We start from the raw sequence: 22,060 nt of genomic DNA, 5'->3' as shown, positions 1-22,060 counted from the left end.
TACGCTCCTGGGGCCAGCCAAGACTGATCACACCGGTGTGATCGTACGTGTCAAAGGGTTAAGTAGGGGTCTTTTTTTTTTTGGATTCTTTACCTAACCGAAAGTCTCTGAGATCCTGACACTGTACTTCACTCTAGGTAGGTTGCAGTTCTGGAAAATGGTGGCGCTGGAGACTAAAGGGTTCCTGATGGTTTCACACTTAATTCTTCACCTTAATTCTTAACTCTTTTGCAGTTAACATGTGTCTTTTCTTCTCCACCTGTTTTTGTCTGATCCTGCTGACCCATGAGTATTTTGCTGTCCATTGGTCATGCTTTAACTTTGCAATTTCCAGTATTGCATTAGTATTGCATCCTTTTCATGGGCATTTAATAATTTTTGACTTTTCAGTCTTGAGTTAAATCTCTTTTTTGGTTCATTTTGTCTGTAAAAGAAAACCTGCCTGATAATTATGCACACCTCAATATAAGGCGTTTTTCATTGCCAGCCTTCAAGAACAATTGTATATCACTTACAAATGATTAAATACAAAATTAATAGTAGTTATTAAGATTGATGTGGTTTGGAATTGGTAAAATGTGCCTGGAAAATAAATATGATCAGAAAATAATAATTATGCACGCAGTGTAGCCTACCACAGAACTATACGCAGTGTATAACACAAAAAACTAAAGCCTTTTGTCACAGTGCTGTGTAGCTTAATCCCATGAAAAGTGAGACGCAGGAAGGACAAGATACTAGAGACTTTAATGAACAGAGAGAATCAACAAAACAACTACACATTAAATGCTGATGACACCTAACAAAGAAACAGAACAGGTGTGTAACTAAATTACTGTAGGGACCATGGCAACAAACAAGAAATAAGACTCAGGCAAACAGAAAACAGGGAAAACAAAACTAAACAGAGCATGATTGTTACACGTTTATCATGCAATTCCAGCACCAAGCAGAGTCAGCATTGGATAATCTGTTAATCAGGTTTTATAATTTTTTGTTGTTTATTTCCTTATGCCAAATAGGGTATGTTTGTTACTTAGCTCAGATTGAGGTTTGTAATTAGTTAATAATTTATTTTTTATTAAATATAGTTTTTTTTTATTATTTAATGAATTATTATAAGCATTAAATAAAAAAACATTTTAGTTTTACTTTGTTTTTGTCTTCTCTTTCATCTTTGAGTCAAATTACAGCACTGTAAAACTACATCTGCAAGGATCCATGCACCTGTGTTTGCTCTCAAAGTTGCAATGTAACAGAAATAGCGACGGGTGTTTTCTTCCGTATTGTGACATGTACATCAATAAAAAGATTATTGAAAAATAGTCAGGGCAGGTAGGGCAGGGACATGGTTCGATGCATCAGCTGTTGACTGGATGGACCCTCTACGGAAGATTGAGCTGTGATATTTTAATTAAAAATTACTAGGTACAAAAGTTGAAACTTATGCACTTAAGTTATGAACTTATGCATTGAATAAGATCAAAAACAAGCATTTAGAAACAAGCATTTAGAAAAACAGATAGGGTGTAGAAAGACTGATCGATTTGGACAGGTCATGTCGAGTCAGGTCACAAGGTTCATTTATGGACCGGATTCAGGCTTCAACTTTAATTTCCATGTAGACCTCTAGCCTCATACAGTTGTGCTCATTTAAAGGTTCACAACACCTGCTGTGTAACCTATAATCAATATGAATAAGACATCTGTTGTTACCCTGGTTACCCTCAGCGGTGTGTTCCCTACTCCTCATACATAAATAATAACTCTGATTGAGAATCCTTCATGTGCAGGTGTGTGTGTGTGAGGTGCTATCAAGATAAAAGCACATTCCAAATGTCGAAGCCTGCACTGCGATTAATCACAGGAAATGGTATGAAAACTAATTTGGTGTTTTCTGAATGATAAGAAGGTATAGCGCAGAGGTCGTTCTAGGCTATCTATATCCATCTGTGTTACATAAAGCTGTTCGCTCTCTTCAGAAAAGGCCAACAGGGTGAGAAATGTTTTGCACTACTTCCTCTGTTAAGGAACCTGTCTCCTCAGGGACTCCTCCGCACACACATACTGAAGTGCTACCTCAACTGACAATAATTCATTAATCAGGTTATGCAAATGTCACAGCCCAGCCATGACTGTGTCTCTCATCTCATCTATCCATATCCTAAAATAATAAACAGCCTGTGCTTTCCTTAATGTCTTTTTTTTTTTTTAAACACACTATTGTTCTTCTCAGGAACACATACGAGCATCAGTTGTTTTTCCACCTTGGTCTAATGCAGACACTTCCCCAGAGAACATGATGGAAAACACCTGCAGAGGTCTGTATCAGAAGTATACAATCATTCCACACTTAATGTTTAAAATAGATTTGAATATAAATATAAATACAAATGTACATTTGTACGGAAGAGGATTAAGGCCAAGCAATAATAAAAAAATAAAACCATCTCGAGATTAAAGTTGTTACAATTTCGAGAAAAAACTCGTTAAATTTCGAGAAAAAAGTCGAAATAAAATGTTGAGAATAAACTCGTTAAATTACGAGAAAAAACTCGTTAAATTTCAAGAAAAAGTCGAGATAAATGTTGAGAATAAACTCGTTAAATTTTGAGAAAAAAAGTCGTAAAAAGTTACAATTACGAATTTGTTCTCATAATTTAACAGCTTTTTTCTCGTAATTTAATGACTTTATTCTCAACATTTTATCTCGACTTTTTTTTCTCGAAATTTAATGACATTTTTCTCATAATTTAACGAATTTGTTCTCGTAATTTAACGTCTTTTTTCTCGTAATTTAGTGACTTTATTCTCAACATTTTATCTTGGCTTTTTTCTCGAAATTTAACAACTTTAATCTCGAGATGTTTTTTTTATTTTTTTTATTATTGCTTGGCCCTAATCCACTTCCATACATTTGTATATAAAAACAATATAAAATATTAAAATACAACATAACTTGTAACTTCTTTTTACTTCTAAGCAAAAAAAAAAAAAAAAAAAAAAAAAAAAAAGAACATTGCCACGAGCATATTGGGGCACTGAATCACATTCAGTCTCTCGCAGAGGTGTTAAGAGTACCTGAAAACCATACTTGAGTAAAAGTACAGATACACCTTGCAGTGAATATTACTCCATTGCAAGTCACCAATACGACTTAGAGTCTTAGAGTATCTATTTAACAGTACTTAAAGGTGATAGAGAGGATTTTTTCGTCGACTGAGAATCCAAAGACTGTTACTGAGTTTTTTAAATGAGCGCATGCGTAAGAACAGCTCCCCTCCTTCACAGCTCATTTCAAAGGAACGCCTCCCAAAACTCATGCACGAGTATTGGAACACGAGTGTTTACCACCGGCATTCGCTGTGTCGTGTTAGTGGATTCATTATGTCAGACTCACCGCAGGTAACTCATAATCTGCAGTTGTTATTCCTGTCTCCTGACAAAAACATTGCATGCAGCGCCTGTGGAGTGTGGAAAGTTACTGGAGCGCGCAGCCACGCTCGTCTCTCACAAGGAACGTCACGGCAGTGATTGACAAGCCAGAGGGCCAATCCGCGCTCGTCTCTCACAAGGAACGTCACGGCAGTGATTGACAAGCCAGAGGGTTTTTAAGGCCCTACCTCGTACACAGATTATGTATATTAATATTATTACTTTCAATGCACCTAATAAATAGTCTTTTATCAGTTAGTAAAGACAGTTTCAAGTAATATTGCAAAAATGTATAAAACAAAACATCCTCTTTAGCACCTTTAAGTATTTTAGTCATATAATGTAGGCTCAAACATGCACTAGTCCTCAACACCTAAGAGACATGCCAGTGAGAATTACAGACAGTAGATTTGTGAGAAGAGCAATCACATTTATTTTCTAAAATCAAGATAAAACTGAACACCTCAAAATTGCACTAAATCAAAGTCGACAGAAAAGCCTCTTAAACGTCTACAAACTCTCAGTTAAGCTCAAGTCCACAAAAAAGCCATAAGTAAATCAATATCCTTACACAATGTCTTGTCAATATAGCGGATAAATAAAACAATGTTAAGTAAAATTAAAAGTCAAAGTCTACTCGCACTTGATGGGCTGGTTTTAGGCTCATCAGCAGCTGCAGTCATGATCTCATCTCAAAGATCAAAACACCTGCGATTCAGCAACTACCTGCTAATGCACTCACGATTCATGTAAAGTAGCCTTTTTTGACAAGTTTGGCTGAGTAAAGGTAAAATGCACAAGATATAGTACCTTCAAAGACCTTAGATGGCAGTATCGCTTCCTTATAGCAGAAACAAACAGCTGCAGAAAAAGTTAGGTGCCATGCAAAATGTAATTTGTAATTGCATTACTCATCCCAAATGTATTGGAGTAAAAAGTACATTTACTTATTCAAAATGTAGTCAAGCAGAGAGTAAAAGTTGCTAATATCTTTGATACTCAGTAAAACTACAAAGTAGCCGAAAAGATACTTAAGTAACGTCACAGTAACTAATTACATTTACTCAAATTCTTTACACCACTGGTCTCTTGAACGTTATGTGTACACGAGTGTAAGCATGAGCAGTAAGTTGCTCGCTGCAGTTCACGTAAAGCCCGGAACACACCAAGCCGACAGGTTTTCTCAGTATGTTCCGCACCGCCAGCTGAAGTTGGTCCTCGTCTGCTTTTTTTTGGCCGGATTCAACATGTTGAACTGGCGTCGAAGCTCGTCAGTCGGGCCATTTGATCATTCTGATTGGCTGTTCAGCTACTGCCACCTGCTTATACGGAAAGGCATTTCTACTTGGTCGTCGGGTGTCGAGCATCGGTTTGGTGTGTTCCGGGCTTAAAGGCCACCAGTGCCGCTAATAACAAGGGTATCTGAATTCTACATATAATAAAAATGTGTTTTTTAATATAAATAAAATGTTTTTATATATAATTAAACATTGTAGTGATATTAAAATTGATTTAATATATGTTTGGTACTTATTTATGTCGTATTATTCTAAACACACACTTTATGAACTATCCATTGCCCAAAAATATGCAAAAATATATATATACACATTTCTGGTGGATATTTTTGAGCAATGGATAGTTCATGAATTGTGTGTATAGAATCATGAACACTGCAGAGTATGTGTGTGTGTTTCTGGGATCTTTTTTTTTTTTTCCTGCTCTGCGGAAGTGGCACTTCACGGGCTCCACAGGTGAGCAGCTCATATACATGCCCTGAGCACTAAGTTCCCAGGTGCCATCTGTGGCCATGGCAGCCCTGGCGTGAGTCACATGCCACAGCCCCTCCCTGCCAGCCCCACAGAGACACAAGGACAGCCACACAAACATACTGCCATTCTGTTGCAATGGTCTTGCACTTACACCTACTGTGCTAATAGCTCCTCTTTCCAAAGTCCTGAAGACATCAAAGAACAGCATAGCGGTGGACTGCATGTTAGAGTCCACATATGTGCATGTAGAATAAACTGGCGTGTTCCCAAACGTGGCATGCGGAAATGCCTGGGTAGCCCAGCATAATGGTCCTATGCCAGTCCACATTCACACACAAAAATAAACATTTCGCTTCCTCTAAGCACATATTTTTTTGTAGCTTTAACTCATGTTGCTTTAACTGTGAAGACAGAGAGGCATGAGTTTGTAATAGTGGCTGAAAGGGCAGGCTGCAATGTGCCAGTGGTGATAAATGCACATTATGATGTGACTGGAGGCTCATCTCCTCTGATCTGAAGAGTGATTCTGCTCCCACTCATTTCTGGCACAGATGAATGAAGGCTAGCAGAGAGGCAGGCAGTGATGGAGAGCTCCGTTCAGCTTCAGTGCCTTAGCATCTGTAAGACCTCCTCTCTCAAACACTCTAAATTCACAGACACCATACAGAACACTACAGAACCGTCTCACAATGAAAAAAGCAATAAATAAAGAAATAAAAAATAAAAAAATAAATAAAAATAATTTTTTTAAGTAAAGCAATATCATTCAAGCAAGAGTGCTGTTGTTCCGAATATCAGTGCGGCTTTAATTTGACAACAGGTAATCTCATCCATGCTGCTATTCAGACCAACAGCATGATTATGACTATGAGTATGATGAATTGTATAACAGTTAAACAAAAATGTAATATTATCTAGATTACATTTTAGACACAATATTGATGGTTACTTTGTCAACTAAAATCCAAATGAGGACTTTTTCCGATCCTGAATTAATGTTGTTGAACGTGTGGTGCATGAACTGCAATCTGTATCTCCTGATGCACCCAGTTTGATCCTGGGAGATTTTAATAATTGTACATTGGACAAATCATTGGGTCACTTCAACCAGTACGTAACTTGCCCTAGACGTAAGGATACAATTTTGGACTTGTGTTATGGATCGATCAAAGGAGCTTACAAATCAGTTGGAAAGCCACCTATAGGAACTTCTGATCACAATACAGTATTACTTGTTCCGACATATAAAACTGGTCTGAAGATGCGACGCTACGTTTAAAAGGGTGTATGGAATGTACAGATCAGACAGTTTTTATGGACTCTGGTTTGGACATTGATGAATTAACAGAAGTAAAATGTGACGTTTTGCGAGGATATGTTAATACCTGTGAAATCTTTTAAGAAATTTCCTAATAGCAAACCATGGGTCACAAAATCACTCAAGATTCTTCTGTCAAAAAGAAATAGGGCCTTTAAAGAGGGAGACAGAGTTGAGTATTTTAGGATAAAAAAAGAAATCAAGAGTGAAATCAAGAGGGCTAAATCAGTTTATAAGGAAGATCTTGAGGTTAAATTGAGAACGGGAAATCTAGGTTCTGCTTGGGAGGGGATGCATTTGATAACAGGTCAGGATAGTAGGAAAAGTAAAAAGAGTATTATTTTAAACGGATTCAGTTCAGATGAAGTTTTGTCGCAGGATTTTAATAATTTCTATCTAAGATTTGATGTTCATGATTTTAAAGAGGAAATTGATAGGTTGAAAAATGATTGTAAAGTAAATGGGGAGGATGATTGTATCTTTTTTAATGAGAGTGATGTGATAAAAAATTTTAAACAGTGTAAAGTCAGGAAGGCACCTGGGCCTGACAATATAGGGGGTAGGTTATTGAAGGAATGTGCCGAGCAGTTAGGTCCAATATTTTATGAAATTTTTGCTCTGTCTCTCCAACAACAAAAAGTGCCTGCACTGTGGAAGCAGTCTACAGTGATTCCAGTACCAAAAAAGCAATATGTAAAGGTACTGGATGATTTTAGACCTGTGGCGCTTACTTCACTAGTTATGAAATGTTTTGAAGGTTTAGTTAAAAAAGTAATTATGGAAAGGACACAGAGTTCTCTAGACTACCTTCAATTTGCTTATAGGTCTAAACGAGGGGTAGAGGATGCAGTCGCGACTCTCTTACATTTAGTACTCCAGCATTTGGATAAGCCAAAAACTTTTGTTAAATTACTTTTTATTGATTTTTCATCCGCCTTTAATACCATTCAGCCACATATTTTAGTTGAGAAGCTCTTAAATGAATTTGGGTTGGATTTTAGTCTTGTAGGATGGGTTTTAGATTTCCTCGTGCAGAGAACTCATAGAGTTAAAGTAAATGACTGTTTTTCCAAATGGCTGGTGTCATCCACTGGGTCACCTCAAGGATGTGTCCTTTCTCCTTTATTATTTATCCTGTATACAAATGTCTGTAAAAGCAGTTATAGAAATAGACATCATAAAATTTGCTGATGATTCCGTAATTGTTAGCTTAATGAGTGAGGAGGACCCTACGCATGGTCCTGTGGTTGATGATTTTATTATGTGGTGTCAAAATACTTTCTTAAAACTAAATGCTTCTAAAACTAAGGAGATGACTATTGATTTTAACTCTAGAAGGAAATCTTTTCATGGTATGCAATTAAGCATTAATGGAGTAGGCATCGAGAGTGTTGAGCAGTACAAGTATTTGGGGACTGTTTTGGATAATAAATTGTCCTTTTTCTCCCAATACTGAGGCTATTTGTAAGAGGGGGCAGCAAAGATTGTATTGTTTGCGGAAATTAAGGTCATTTCAGGTGGACAAAACATTGATGTGCATATTCTATAGATCCTATATTGAGTCACTGTTATCCTTTTCATTGTTGTGCTGGTTTAATTCTCTAAATGTGAAAAACAAGAATTGTCTTGAAAGGATTGTAAATCAGTGTAGTAAAATAACTGGGAGTAAGCAGATGTCTATGGCCCAGTTATATCATGGACAGGTTCTGGGTAAAGCCCAAAGTATTTTACTAGATGATTCCCATCCAATGTACCATGAGATTAACCTTCTCCCTTCTGGCATTCGGTATAGAACTCCGATTAGTCAAACAAATTGGTTTAGACATTCATTTATCCCCCTCAGTGGTAAAGTTTTTAAATTTAAGGTGAGGAATTTTTTTTTTTTTTTTTGGGAAGGAAATGAACATTTAATGTTTGTATTGCGTTTTTGTTGTTTATGTGAAATGCTTGTGTGCTGCAACCAAATTGCCTTCGGGAAATCAATAAAGATGAACTGAACTGAACTGAACTGAACTAATGGGTTGAATGAATGATTCAATGACTCACTCATAAAAGATGACTTGTTTTGTTCCTGAATGATTCAGGGTGCTTCTTAAACAGAAGGCTGCATCCCAGTGAGGCTGTGTGTCCTTCCTATACTAGTCCTTCTGAGGCTAGGTTAGACTCAGCATTGAACACTAGAATGAGATGGTCTAGTAAGTGTGCATGGCTACGTCACACATGAAAATCGGTCACAGCATGAAAATACTATTAAAACATAATTTTGGAAAAAATACTTTATATTAAAAATCTTATATCTTAAATATAACTGGCTTTTTATCAATGCAATACAGTGAATGACAAATGTCTGTGGTCTCCCAGTGGCTTACATTATTTGCAGTTTAGTGTTTAATTTTAGTGATTAATTTACACCAAAACAAAAGAAAATATGTATGGTTTAATCTCTGAAAACATTATTTTTGTCTTAATTTCATAATGAACTCAGATAAGCTCAGTGCTTGTGGGTGATTGAAGGACATGAAGGGTTGAAGGATCATTCAGAATAAGTTGAATGAAGGATGCAAAACAAAGGCTGCCTTCCAAGGATCCTTCAAATTGAGACGGCCTTCAAAGGCACTTGATGACATGGCAGCCGAGATATGCAGCCTTACTAGGACGCAGCCTTCCATTTGAGAAGCACCCTCAGTGTTGTTGAACGGATTGGCTGAATAAATGATTCAGTGATTCTTTCATAAAGTCACACATTGCCACCTACTGGCCCATCAATGTAACCTGCAGAAAGAGTCAGTAGCTGCGTTTCCATTACCCTTCAATTTGCGCAAATTGTAATTGCAAATTGAAATTACGCTCAATGGAAACTTGAATTTCGCAAAAACTTTTTTACGCTCACATGAGGTGGTTTTTCAGGCAATTCGAAAAAGGAATATTTTGCAAAACTGCAATGGAAACAGTTTTTTCGCATTTACAGGTCACCTGACGTACAGTCACATCATCATTCTTTAAAGATAGCACGGTATGTTTGTACAGAAGATGAAACAGTGGTGTTTTTCTTTTCTTATTTATGAATCTCTTTCCTTGCACCTCAGCTTCACCCCCATAGTTGCAACAGGAGGATGCAAGAAAAGAAATGAGGACGGGGTAATCTGAGGAAATCTTATTTGTATATTGGAATATTCTTTATCCCTCGAGCGTCGGTTCAGCTGCGCTCGAGTCTTGAGGGATCTGGGGATCCTTATTATTAAAGTTTGACATCTAATACTAATAGTATTAATCTATTAACAATTAATAATTAAAATAATAGAAACTAACAGTATTAGATGTCTATGCACCTGCATCCTCCCTCATAGCTCCCCAGGAAGCTTCTTCGTTCCTCACTTCCTTGCGGTGCATTTATAGAATTGAAATGGCACTTATAGAAATTTATATGGCCTTCGAGATTTTCCTTGATCCTTTTCAAGGTCACAGGCTGGAGGAGCGAAAAAATGAGGAAGCATCCACTGGAGTATTGAAAAGCACCCACGGAAGCATATATGAGGGAGAAGGGCTTCCGGAAGCCGTGGCAAATATTCACTCAAAATAAAGCTCTCAGATAGAAGTATCTTTTGGAAATCTTATCGCGAGAGGAAAATGACTCATCGCGAGAGTTTTAGTCGCATAACATCGGTTAATGGAATCGCCGTCATGACGCAATAGTTTTTTATTGACATTTAGAAAATATCGCAAACGTTTTGCGCAAATCTGTAATGGAAACGTGGCTAGTGAAAAATCATCACTACACATTCCAGATATACTGTCAGGCTGTGTTAAACACAGACAAAATATCTTGAAACACAGCTCAGCCAATCAGATTGGAGGACCGGAACTAACTGTGGTAAATTAAGTTTCTTTCCATAAAAATTGCTGCACTGGATTGCAGACTTTTCGCTGTAGAACAAAATGTGGTCAAGAGTGTGTAGTGGTAATCTTCCATCATCTTACCACATCCTCTCACTGAGATGTGCCGGTATGGACCGCCTGTCTCTAATTAAATTGAGTATCTGGACCGAGGGTCGGGTATCTCTCGCAAATAGAATTACACACCATTCAGTAATTCTTAATAGGCCTCCAGGCCAGCACTAATATTCTATATCAGTCATAATTTGCTTTTTAATAGGAGGAGGCCCTGCTCTTTTAGGTAGCTCATGCTCTTGTGGAGAGGTAATTTCACCCTGTTCAAAAGCCCCTTCACAGAGCTTCACCAGAGGGCTCTGCCAGCCTAATGGAACTGTCATAGAGATGTAAATAACATTGGCATTTTGTGAAACAAGCCATGAAGGGCAGGCAAGTTGAGCACAAGTATGACCCTAACTAAACCTTTCCTCTCTGATATGCACACACAAGCACAGACAGCCACATGCTTAACAATTTAGGCATCTGTTATGCAACAGAGGAAGCACTTCAGCACTGAAGAAGAATAACTACAGGAGTGATAAATAACCTAACTAGTCACTTTAAGAGAAGATTAACCGACTGAACAGTCAGGTCAATTAGAAGTGATTGTTCTGCATGAAGTCACAAGTCAACCTTGACTTTAGTCAGGTTTTGAGTCAACATCTTTGACAGCAGCACACCACGGTTTATATTTAAAGGTCCCGTTCTTCGTGATCCCATGTTTCAAACTTTAGTTAGTGTGTAATGTTGTTGTTAGAGTATAAATAAAATCTGTAAAATTTTAAAGCTCAAAGTTCAATGCCAAGCGAGATATTTTATTTAACAGAAGTCGCCTACATCGAACGGCCAGTTTGGACTACATCCCTCTACTTCCTTCTTTAATGACGTCACTAAAACAGTTTTTTGACTAACCTCCGCCCACAGGAATACACAAGAGATGCGTTTGTAGAGTGTGTTTGTCGCCATGTCGTCGAAACGCTGTTATTTTCATCCCGCAGTCCAATCACCGGGTCTGATTCCGGCTCAAATTGATAGGGTAAAATTAAAGACATGTTTACAATAACACTGAGCGCGTGCATCTCCACGTTATGGTAAGAGGCGTGACCTTTCCGGGCAAGGAGCGCTAAACTGCTGTCGAATCACAACACAGGAACCGCTGGCACAATCAGAACTCGTTACGTATTTCTGAAGGAGGGACTTCATAGAACAAGGAAGTCATCAGCCCGTTTTTATGACAGTGGAAACAGCGGTATACAGATAAGTAAATTATGTGAAAAATACTGTGTTTTTTTACACGCGAAACATGAACACGTTATATTGCACACTATAAACACAATCAAAGCTTCAAAAAAAACACGAAAAACGGGACCTTTAAAAGTAGAGAAACATTTACACACAGTCCATCTGATAAGGTTCGCTCATTGGGGGAATAATATTTTCAAAGTAAATATGCATATAATGTAGTTATTTTGTAAACAAATTAACAAGTCAAATCAAACTTCCTAATGCCTCCCCCAATCTCATTTGCGTAAGAAGTTGTCGCGTGACGAATCTGCATTTGGGCGAAAAATAGCCTATGGTATAAACGTCTTGCCTGTAGTGTAGCGTAAATGGATATTCAGCGTTTTTTGTTTGTTTGTTTGTTTGTTTGTTTTTTATACAATGCACAACAACTACAGAGAAATCTGGACCTAACCAAAATAAAGTCAGATGAAGATGCCAGTGCCGTGCTTGATGACTCTCTGGACCTGGACAATCTCATAAAGGTGAGATTGGTACCTTTACATTCAAATAGAACACAACTTAAACATAGATTTTTGAATATAAACTGTTTAATTGGCCATTTTCAGTAAGATTTATTACATTTAAATGTTTATGTGCTTGCTATTGTGTGTTTACCTTTAATCATATTCAACAGATATATGTTTTAAAGCAGTGGGTGAGTAATTCACTCCTTGATTTGCTTAATAAAAGCAGTTTGAGTTTTAAGATTCTGTTGACAAACATGTTTTATAGTGCATTATTTTCAGTGTATTTATTTATTTACATGGGGAGAAGAGGGCAAGAGGGGTTGGTTGTGACATCATCAAGTTCATGAATAATAATTAGCTAGGTAATTTTCCTAGACTGTCCAGCCATGTAACTTTATATTCATGAGCTAAGTCTTCACCTAGGTAGACTTCATAAATATGTGTAAAGAAATTATTTTCTGGTAGCATTTTATTTGTGCCGTAGTTACATGTTACTACATGTACTTTCTATAGTAATAACAGTAAATTATGCATAATTACAAGTAACTAACCCTAAACCAAACCCTGACCCTAAGTGTAACTCTATATTAAGTACTATTTCTCTTCCATGTGGTGCCATTGCTGACAGCATGAAATGGGAAGGGGTTTTAACACTCCAGAGACTTTCAGTGGGGTGTACTCATTTTTGCATCACCCTAATTTGAGTAAAACTTTAATATAAAAGTTATATTATTAACCTTACTTATAAGTTAAACAGATGTTATTTAAAACTTAGTCTTGTCAACATTTTGGAAATTGTGTTTGTGTTCATTGAGATATTTTTTAAAATGTTACTTTTCAAAGGGGGTGTACTCATTTACGCTGAGCACTGAGTGTGTGTGTGTGTATATATATATATATATATATATATATATATATATATATATATATATATATATATACATTATATATGAGACCCATAAAAACTGAAACATAGACTTGAAGTCCAGTCACCTTACATCTGAGTAAGCAATCATTCTTTTCACTAAATGAATATGACAAACATATTGCACTTTCCATGAAAACAAACAAACAAACAAACAAACAAACAAACAAACAAACAAAAACCCTCAAATGAAAGGTTTGTTTTGGCATGTTAGATGCATGTGGGCGTAGCACTGCACATTTTTTTTTTTTTTTTTTGATTTCCTGATCTACTAAACACTGCCTGTGTGCAGTCAAGAGCACACACTCTCATTCATTTCATATCTGGGAGCATCTTGCTCCAATCATTTTATAGGTCAGTGGACATAAGCATGGATCAGACACCTGTATTTCTTTTTTTTAATGTGGCATAAAGATAAAGGTGCCTTTTTTGCCCCCACATTAAAAAAAGAACAAAAAACTGAAACACCAGGTACTAAAACTACAACAAATTATAATGTATTGTTCTGTTCTGAGAGTCATATTTAGGTTGCTGAATTTTCTCTTACTTTCTCTCTCCACTATCATAACTCTCAGATTAAAAGATTACAAGCATTTGGTTGAATAGGCTAAAGGTGAGGGTTTGTGCATTCCACAATCTCAATGACCTTATAGGTGGTATTTGAGTTCTAACATCACTGACTTCATGAAAGTGCCCCTGTAGTCAATAATTTGATCACTTAAAAATTCATCTTTGATCACCAAAATTAAATATTTAAACAAAATTTCCTGTGGAAAAAAAAATTCTTAATGCCTTAAAATAGCTTGAATGTAGCTCTACACCCAAGCCTCATTTAATATACACGGATCTATGAATATGATAATTAGCCCCACCTCCACTCACTCGCACGAGCTCAGATGAGATCCACTTGGTGGATCTCATCTTACTGAAGTAAACACTGCACAATGGTATCGCTTTTTACAACGTCGGACACATAACGATAATTAATATGATTAGCGTTTTGCTTGACTACATTATCAAACATATAATAATGTGTTGCTAATGTTACACAAACCATGTTCACATTCACAAGTCAGACAGCTAGCTGCCTTTTAACAATCAGTATCCTTTTAGAAACACTTTGAACAACTCAGAACGTCAGTGGAGAAATATAGTTCATACAGTTAAATATGTTATATATTACATATAGTTCAACATAACATGGTAATATGCATCATACACCAACCATATTGCTAAATCTACTCAATTTTTCATATAATTCTAATGTTCTTTTGAGACTCCCTTGCGCGCTGCGGTCAGTTAATGATATGCTAAAGTATGCTGGCATGTTGACGTGATTGGTTACAAAGTAGTTTGTGACGTTAGAAACACCAGCAAATTCAAACCGTGGGTTTGAGGCTGTGTTTGGTTAACTGCAGTTTTAAAGAGAAAATAACCAGCAATAGTGTTGAATTATGAATTTGCACACGGTTTGTCTTAAAGCATGTTAAAAACACCAGATATGAACAACATTAAAAACTTGATTTTCACCACAGGGGGACTTTAAGGAATACATTGTAATCCTTCAGTACCTAGCAATACATTTCAAAATCATTATGACCTCATAATTTTAGAATTTTCCCAATATGTTCATAATGATTTTGAATTCTGTTAAGAAGTCCCAAAGATATCAGAATGTACAGTATATCCTATCCCCAAAAAAGTTATAATTGTTTTGGAGTCTGAAGTTTCTTAAAATAAAATAATAGAATTTATAGACCACAAATGCATAGTTTATAGTAACATGAAAAAGCTTATAGTTATAATGATTTTAGGATGTATAGATACCACTGAGGTCATAATAATTTTGAAATGTATTGCCTCAGATGATGTTTTAGCATTGATTTTTGTAATGTATTAGTGAGGTTCCTTTACACAATCAAATTGCTTTTGTGGAGCTCTTATGAGTAGCAAATGCTAAGAACAGCAAAGGCCACTGCTCATTGGAGCTACACAAAAAATGTTAGAATTTGGTTTTCGCATCCAAACCTAAAGTCACTGTATGGAAATGATATCTGATAAACAATAAAACCATTCTTTCTCTGAGACATCCCTCTGTGATGGGCTCCCCAATCTGAGAAGTATTTTCTGGGTCGCTGTGTGAAGGCAGACAGGCTAAATGGCAAGGAAGGGAACTGACAGATTCTTTGAAGATGCCAATTAGACAAGCTGCCATTTAGATCAAACACACCGATCTTTTTTCAGTGCAAAGCCATGGCATTTATCAGCAATCCCTGCTTGTTAGGAAAACAGGCTGAAGGCTGAAAGTTGAAGGTGTCCAACCTTCCTAACAGGATGAGAGAGGACTGCAAAAGGTGAAACCTTCTGAACAGAGAAAGGAAACGGACAGAGAGCTGAGAATAGTGAATACAACTACCCATCTGGTTACTGCAAACTCTTTTTTCTTTTTTGACTTTTAGTCAAAAAAATGTCTTTTAGCATAGTTATCAGCTCATGCTATGCTAAGGCCTGTAAAGACTGTTAAAAGGACGGCAGAATGGAATCCACTAAAGAGGCGGCGTGCTTTCTCTGTCATGGCCGATAAAAGTGATCTCATTACCGATTATATTTATATATATTCTTAATCCAGAGACAAAATGTTACTCACTGAGGTGGGGAATCTGGGTACATGACGTTGACTTGAGACAGTGTCTCCACATAGGAGTCAAAGTCAAAAGCAGGGGGAAAGTCCTCAACGCAAGTGGACCTCAGCTCTCCAATGGAGCCACCATATGAGAGGCCATCTGGAGCTGTAGAAACAACAACAAAACATATGAATTTCTGTTTTTTATATTATAAGTTTGAGAATGTTAAGTCTAGAGAGTGAGACTTTTATATATTGCACATTGTTTTGTACATTATTTATTTCCAAAATCAATATTGTCATGTTCTTAAAGGGATAGTTCACCCAAAAATTTGAATTCTGTCATCATTTTCTTTCTTCCATTTACTTGTGTCATTTTAAACCCAAAAGACTTTTGTTCATCTTTACAACACGAATGATATGATAAAAATGAAAATATATTTTTAATGAAACCTGAGATATTTTGGTACCTCATTGAAAAACTATTCTACCATAACTTTATTGCTTTGTGGTTAAACCCAGGACTTCTAAAGAAACATGATTGCTTTAAATGATGAACAGATTTAATTTAAGCTTTTATTCACATGTATACATTGATCATCACATACATTCAGCACATCAAATAGTGGAAGCTCAATCAGAATCAGAATCAGCTTTATTGCCAAGTGGGTTTACATGTACAAGGAATTTGGTGTACTGGTGCTTAGAAATAGTAAGAAAGTTTAATAGTGAGAGAGAAAGTTTGAAATGATAAACATAAATAAGAAAAAAATAGTATAAATATGAACAAACAATAGAGCTGATAAATATAAATAAACAAACAAACAAACGTAGATGATTGATGCTCAAGAACAAAGGAGGTTTGTTCTCACATCACACAAGCACGTTCAAGCTTCTGTTTTTAATTCCTTAATTAAATATGTTTATCATATAATGCGATCTTGTATCTTTAGAATACTAGGATTAAACTGCAATCTCTTTATGAACTTTTTGAACAGTCAAAATCTTGGTTGTGTAGACCTTCAATGAAGGGACAGAAATCTCTCAGATTTAATTAATAATATCTTCATTTGTGTTCCAAATATGAACTTATGGGTTTGAAACAACATGAAGTTGAGTAAATGATGACAGAATTTTTATTTTTGGGTGAAGTATCCCTTTAACGCACTTCCATTGCCAATATAATGTGTATAGAACTGTGGCTGTGACATAATACCCTTATATTTCCTTAAGGTCTACTACACATTAAGACATTGTGGTAAAGGAATATACAGATGTCCAATCTAAGAGATTTCAACTAAAAAAATCTGCATGAAACATACAGCTAAATTTTATTGATAATAGCATTAGGGAAAGACACAACCAGTTTTTGTAATGGTTGAACAGCAATGAGAATGAATGGGTTTGCGGTACGCCCAATATATATTAGGCGCCCTAAGTGTCAATAACAGCATCTGCATTACATTGTGACATGATCACAAAATAATCTGCAGTAATGTGCCACATAAACTGTAAAGATCAGACTAAAGTGATCAGAGATTTAAAAAAAGTTACAGTTTTCATAGTAAAATGAACTCAATTAAGAATATTTTCATGATATCTTGATCATGATCTTATTAAAATATTTAAATGTCACTACATCAGATAAAAAAGAAATCAAACCAAGTGAAGGTTTTTTTTAATAAAGATATAGCACCAAAAAAAATAACATAAGTTTGTTAGATTTCGGTTAAAAAAAAAAACCAAAAAAACAAAACAAAATGATCATACATTAGAACATGCCCATGGTTCATGATAAAACTCACTAGTGATACCTCTGCAAGGACAGAAAAAATCCAAAGTAAACCTAAACCTTCAAAATGCCGCAGTTTATAATACAGTCAATGCCAAATAATACTGGATACTGGACAAGGCTAAATGATAGACTCAGTAGAGCTATACAAGGACATGCTTTCCACTGGCATCATTCCCTGAACTCCACCCATATAAAAAAAGAGCAAAATGCATTGAAGGGATGCTGATTTTTCACAATAACTTTAACAAATTAGTATGACAAACAAACTTGTCATGCATGTCACATAGCTACTTATGCCACAACACAGTACTATACACAAAAACTACACACAAAACCTTATGTGTTTTTGATATGTTATGGACCCCATGAAGTTATGCCACTGACCGTAGCTGGCACGCAGGTGGGGGTTGCGCAGTCGGCTGTCTTTGCGCAGACTGCCCACAATGATGGTGACGCAGGAGAGGAAGAGCACCAGGCCGATGACGATGCCAGCCACCACCAAAGGGGACACCAGCAGGCTGGCTTCATTACCCCCTTCTTGGCAGTCTGGGTACTCATGAGCATGACTGCTCTGGTTTGAGCTCACTGGATGGAGGACATGGTAGAACCAGAGATGGGATGTGTGGAGGTTTGAGAGAATGAGGAAGATGGGAAGATGACATGAGAAAAAGAAAGAAAGAAATAAGGGAAACAAGAGAGAAAGATGAGCCGGATGGTCAGTTTTTAAAGCAGTTTCAATAATTTACAGTAGCAAGTGTTACATAAAGCACAGAAGAGACATATTCTTCTTTCCCACACAGATTTTAATGGTGTGGTATTATGTCAGTTTCCATATAATAACCCTTCTCTGAGACACACAAACACACTCACACACCTACCTCTCTGTGTACCACAGATCAGGAACGCTCCCCAGACTTTCATCCCTCAGTGGATTAGATTCTCAAGTCTGCAGCATTTAATTTTTAATCCTGACCCGTTTGAATTTTTAAATATGTGGATGGAAGACTTTCATTTCAGCTCACAAGAAGCCCAACTCCAGCCATTACCTCCCCTCTGACTTCCTTCACCCGTTCCATTCAAACCAGAGAGAAACCAAAATAAGCCACATATACACACTCACACATACACTTATAGGCTACAGAGATACAGACAGATTCAATAAAGCCTATTGGGAAAGATGATGATATTAACACTCTGTGGGCTTGAGGCCTCCAGCCCTTCCTGACAGAAATCGAATCAATGTATCTGTGGGGCCAGCAGTGCTCGAGAATGAGAATGGTAACCATATTTATTCTGAAGACAAAGGAAACATCTTTAAGTGTTTAGTGTAAAAAAATAAAATAAATAAATAAATAATATATATATATATATATATATATATATATATATATATATATATATATATATATATATCCCACATGCTAATCAAAAATCCGTGCCACTCAACCATGTCAAATGCTTAATGTGAAATCCCTGCGTAAAAGCATGTAATATGTTTATTATATTTCTGTAATTAAAGTGCCATTATTATATTGTTTTAAAGGTTCCTAATTTTGTTTTGCAATAGGTTTACATTCATGCAAAGTCAAAAAACACTTTATTTTTCACATAATATAATTTGCACAGCATCTAATTTCTCAAAAAGTCTGAAAACGGTTAGTTTGAAGATTCAGTCTCTCTAAACCACCTTCCGCGAGCCTACTCTGCTCTCATTTGTTTAGACAGCCCAGTCTGTTGTGATTGGTCTACCGCTTACAGTGAGTGTCGGAAAAAACTAAATGCCTATTACCATATCTTAATTTCAGATCCGGAGGCTTCCTCAGCACTTCCAGTACATGTCCTCAAGTCCTTTCAGTGCAAGCGCTGAAAAACAGCAGTTTCTTAACATGTCGACAACACAAAACAAACTCTTAAGTTATGAAACTTAATATAGCCCTTAAGCCAAAATCAATATGCTCTGGAACAAGTAATAGATTGATAAGACCAAAGATTGCCCGTTTGATATACCCAAAACAAATTATATCTCATGTTTAACCAAACTCTAAAAATGCTGGGTTGTTTCAACCCATGTTTGGGTCAAATATGGACAAACCCAACTGTTGGTTTACAATTTTTAATAAAATTTAAATTAAGTTAAGGACTGGCTGAGATAAAGCTGTTCTTGGTGGGTACATGAGCACTGAATGCCCGCTGACGGCCTGGAGCTCACATCTCCGAAAACGTCTAAACAAATTTTCACGTAGGAGCTATGTTTAAGTCACATATAAGAGGTCTAAATAACTACATTCTTGCCTAAAACAAACCTCTTGAAACTTCATTCTGTGACACAACAGTAGTATCTGTGAAAATATGGTGGACTTGCTTGTCCGTCATGACACTCTCTGTGAGAATGTTGAAAACGGAGTGATTTAAATGGTGAAACGATTCCCGTGGTAATACTGGTAGAATATCACATGGCTGGAAAGACCTCTCAGCCAATCAGATTTGAGAACCAGAACAAGCTGTTGTACAAATTAAAATATAACACAGTTATCTGAAATCGTAAATATTCACAATATTATTTTTACTGCATTGTTCATCAAATAAATGCAGCCTTGGTGAATGGTGAGCATAATAAACTTTGATCAAAAGCATTAAAAAAATGTTACCAACCACACCAACTTTTGAATGGTAGTGTGTATTTGCTACAGACTAAGGGGCCGTTTAGACGACACTGTCAAAAAACACTTATTTCAACTAAAAACAGAAAACATTTTATGCGTTTTGGCCGTTCATTTACATGAGAACAGTATTTTGGAGGCCTTTTGAAAACGGGTTTCAAATTGCACATTTTTGAAAATGATACCATTATTGGCTCCATGTAAACTACAAAAACGTGAATTTGTGAAAACAGTGACATGCACATATGTACAGTATTACATGTTCAGTCATAAGGTGTGTAGTTTTTCTTTACAAAGTGACATCGCCAACTACTGGCCTGGTATGCGTTTTAAATTGTTTTCATGGATAATTGGGAATGGGGATCATTTTGACAACATTGTCATCTGTACACGAAAAATGTGAAATGTACCCTCAACCTAAGCCTAAAATTATTTTTTTAGTGAATATATTGTATAACTAATTTTGTTTGTAAACACTTTCCTTTTCCCCCCTCCTGGATAATTATCATTGGTAAAACTTAACTGGGTACAACTTTGCATTCTACTTATTCATTCTTCTATGTGTTCAGATCTGATTTATTAGCATTACTGTGTACTAATACGTGGGTGGTCAGTGCTGGTTAACAGTAGCCGTGTTTCCACTATCAGGCCAAAAGCAAGCATGCTAGTGCGTGCCAGGGCCAGTCACGTTTCCACTGTCTTTAAGTAAAGACGAAACGTTTGCTTCTGTCATGCTCGTTTTGTGATCTAGCTAGTTTCAGTTTAAGTTGGTGAAATGGAAAGGTGGGATTGTGTGACGTCATTCTATGGAGGTGTGTTAAGGGCATGTTTTAGGGTAGCGCTGTGGGGCTACTGGACCGACAGTGGAAAAGCAACTTGGTTTTGACCTTGGTGCTTGAGGTTTGAGGCTATTGGCCCTGCTCAGCATGTTGTTAGCCCTGCCTCGCACTGGCTCGACAGTGGAAAAGTGGCTAGTGAGGTCTCTAAAGACCACATGGTTGCGTCTCCAGGACTACAGCAGCATTGAAACCTCCAGGCATCCAGCTGGTGTATGCTAACATGTGTGCTGTGTGTCCTCATACTTAAGATGTGTGGTATTATGTGGTGAATCTGACTGGGATTGCATTTAGGAGATCAGTTCACTCTGTTCAGACTGAATTCAGTCAAAGCGTATGGCTTATGTAAGTTGTCATGTCCTTCTGCTGTCCTTCCCTCTAGCCCTTGCATCCCTGTCCTGTCTAAGATAAAAACACATGGCTTTATGCTGAAGGTCGCAGCAAACCTACATGCAACTCTATTGCATAATCACAATTTATTCTTTTTCTGCCCTTCTTTAGCCTCTCCTTCACACGCACACACACAGTGACATACACACTTTTCACAAGCTGCTTCTTCTCTTCCTTCTCTTGTCATTCTTCCTGCTGGGAACAATCCAATTCTGTGCCACATATTTCCAAAACTGCAGCCCACATTTTGTGTTCAACATTAGGCACTTTCTCACATTCCTATTTTCAATTATGCACTAACAAATTACTACTCAAACTGCATATTTTTTATTATCTTTTTGTAGTAAAAAAAAAAAAAATGAATAAATCTAAGCATTCCAAAAACAAGATATATTTCGCAAATTTACTTTGTTTAGAACAAGTGAAAAAAATATCATTAAACAAGACAACAATATTCAAGATAAATTCTTCAAACAAGTCTTACAAGGGTCATATAAAAATTTCCTTGATCTGTTTGAGAAAAAAAAAACGAGTTCCCTGTACTATGAAAAATACCATAATGTTTCTACTGAAACTGAGCTTCAAAAAAGCCTTGCTCTAAAATTCTTCAATTTCTGATGTCAGA

The 22,060-nt window shown here is 36.6% G+C and overlaps 1 protein-coding gene across 1 annotated transcript in view; it reads right to left on the bottom strand.

Moving 5' to 3' along the window:
- The window catches only part of bean1 (brain expressed, associated with NEDD4, 1), a 65,163-nt gene that overhangs the window by 17,631 nt on the left and 25,472 nt on the right, over nt 1-22,060 (bottom strand). The window contains exons 4-5 of the mRNA XM_048184657.1: nt 17,934-18,134; nt 15,779-15,920 (exon numbers count right to left, since the gene is read on the bottom strand). Coding sequence (XP_048040614.1) covers nt 15,779-15,920; nt 17,934-18,134 — 343 coding nt within the window. The remainder of the gene's footprint in view (nt 1-15,778; nt 15,921-17,933; nt 18,135-22,060) is intronic.

This window comes from Megalobrama amblycephala, linkage group LG3 (genome assembly GCF_018812025.1).
Source record: "Megalobrama amblycephala isolate DHTTF-2021 linkage group LG3, ASM1881202v1, whole genome shotgun sequence".
Classification (NCBI taxonomy): Eukaryota; Metazoa; Chordata; class Actinopteri; order Cypriniformes; family Xenocyprididae; genus Megalobrama; species Megalobrama amblycephala.
Note: the sequence above shows the minus strand (reverse complement) of the source record. Positions and strands in the feature narration are given on the sequence as shown.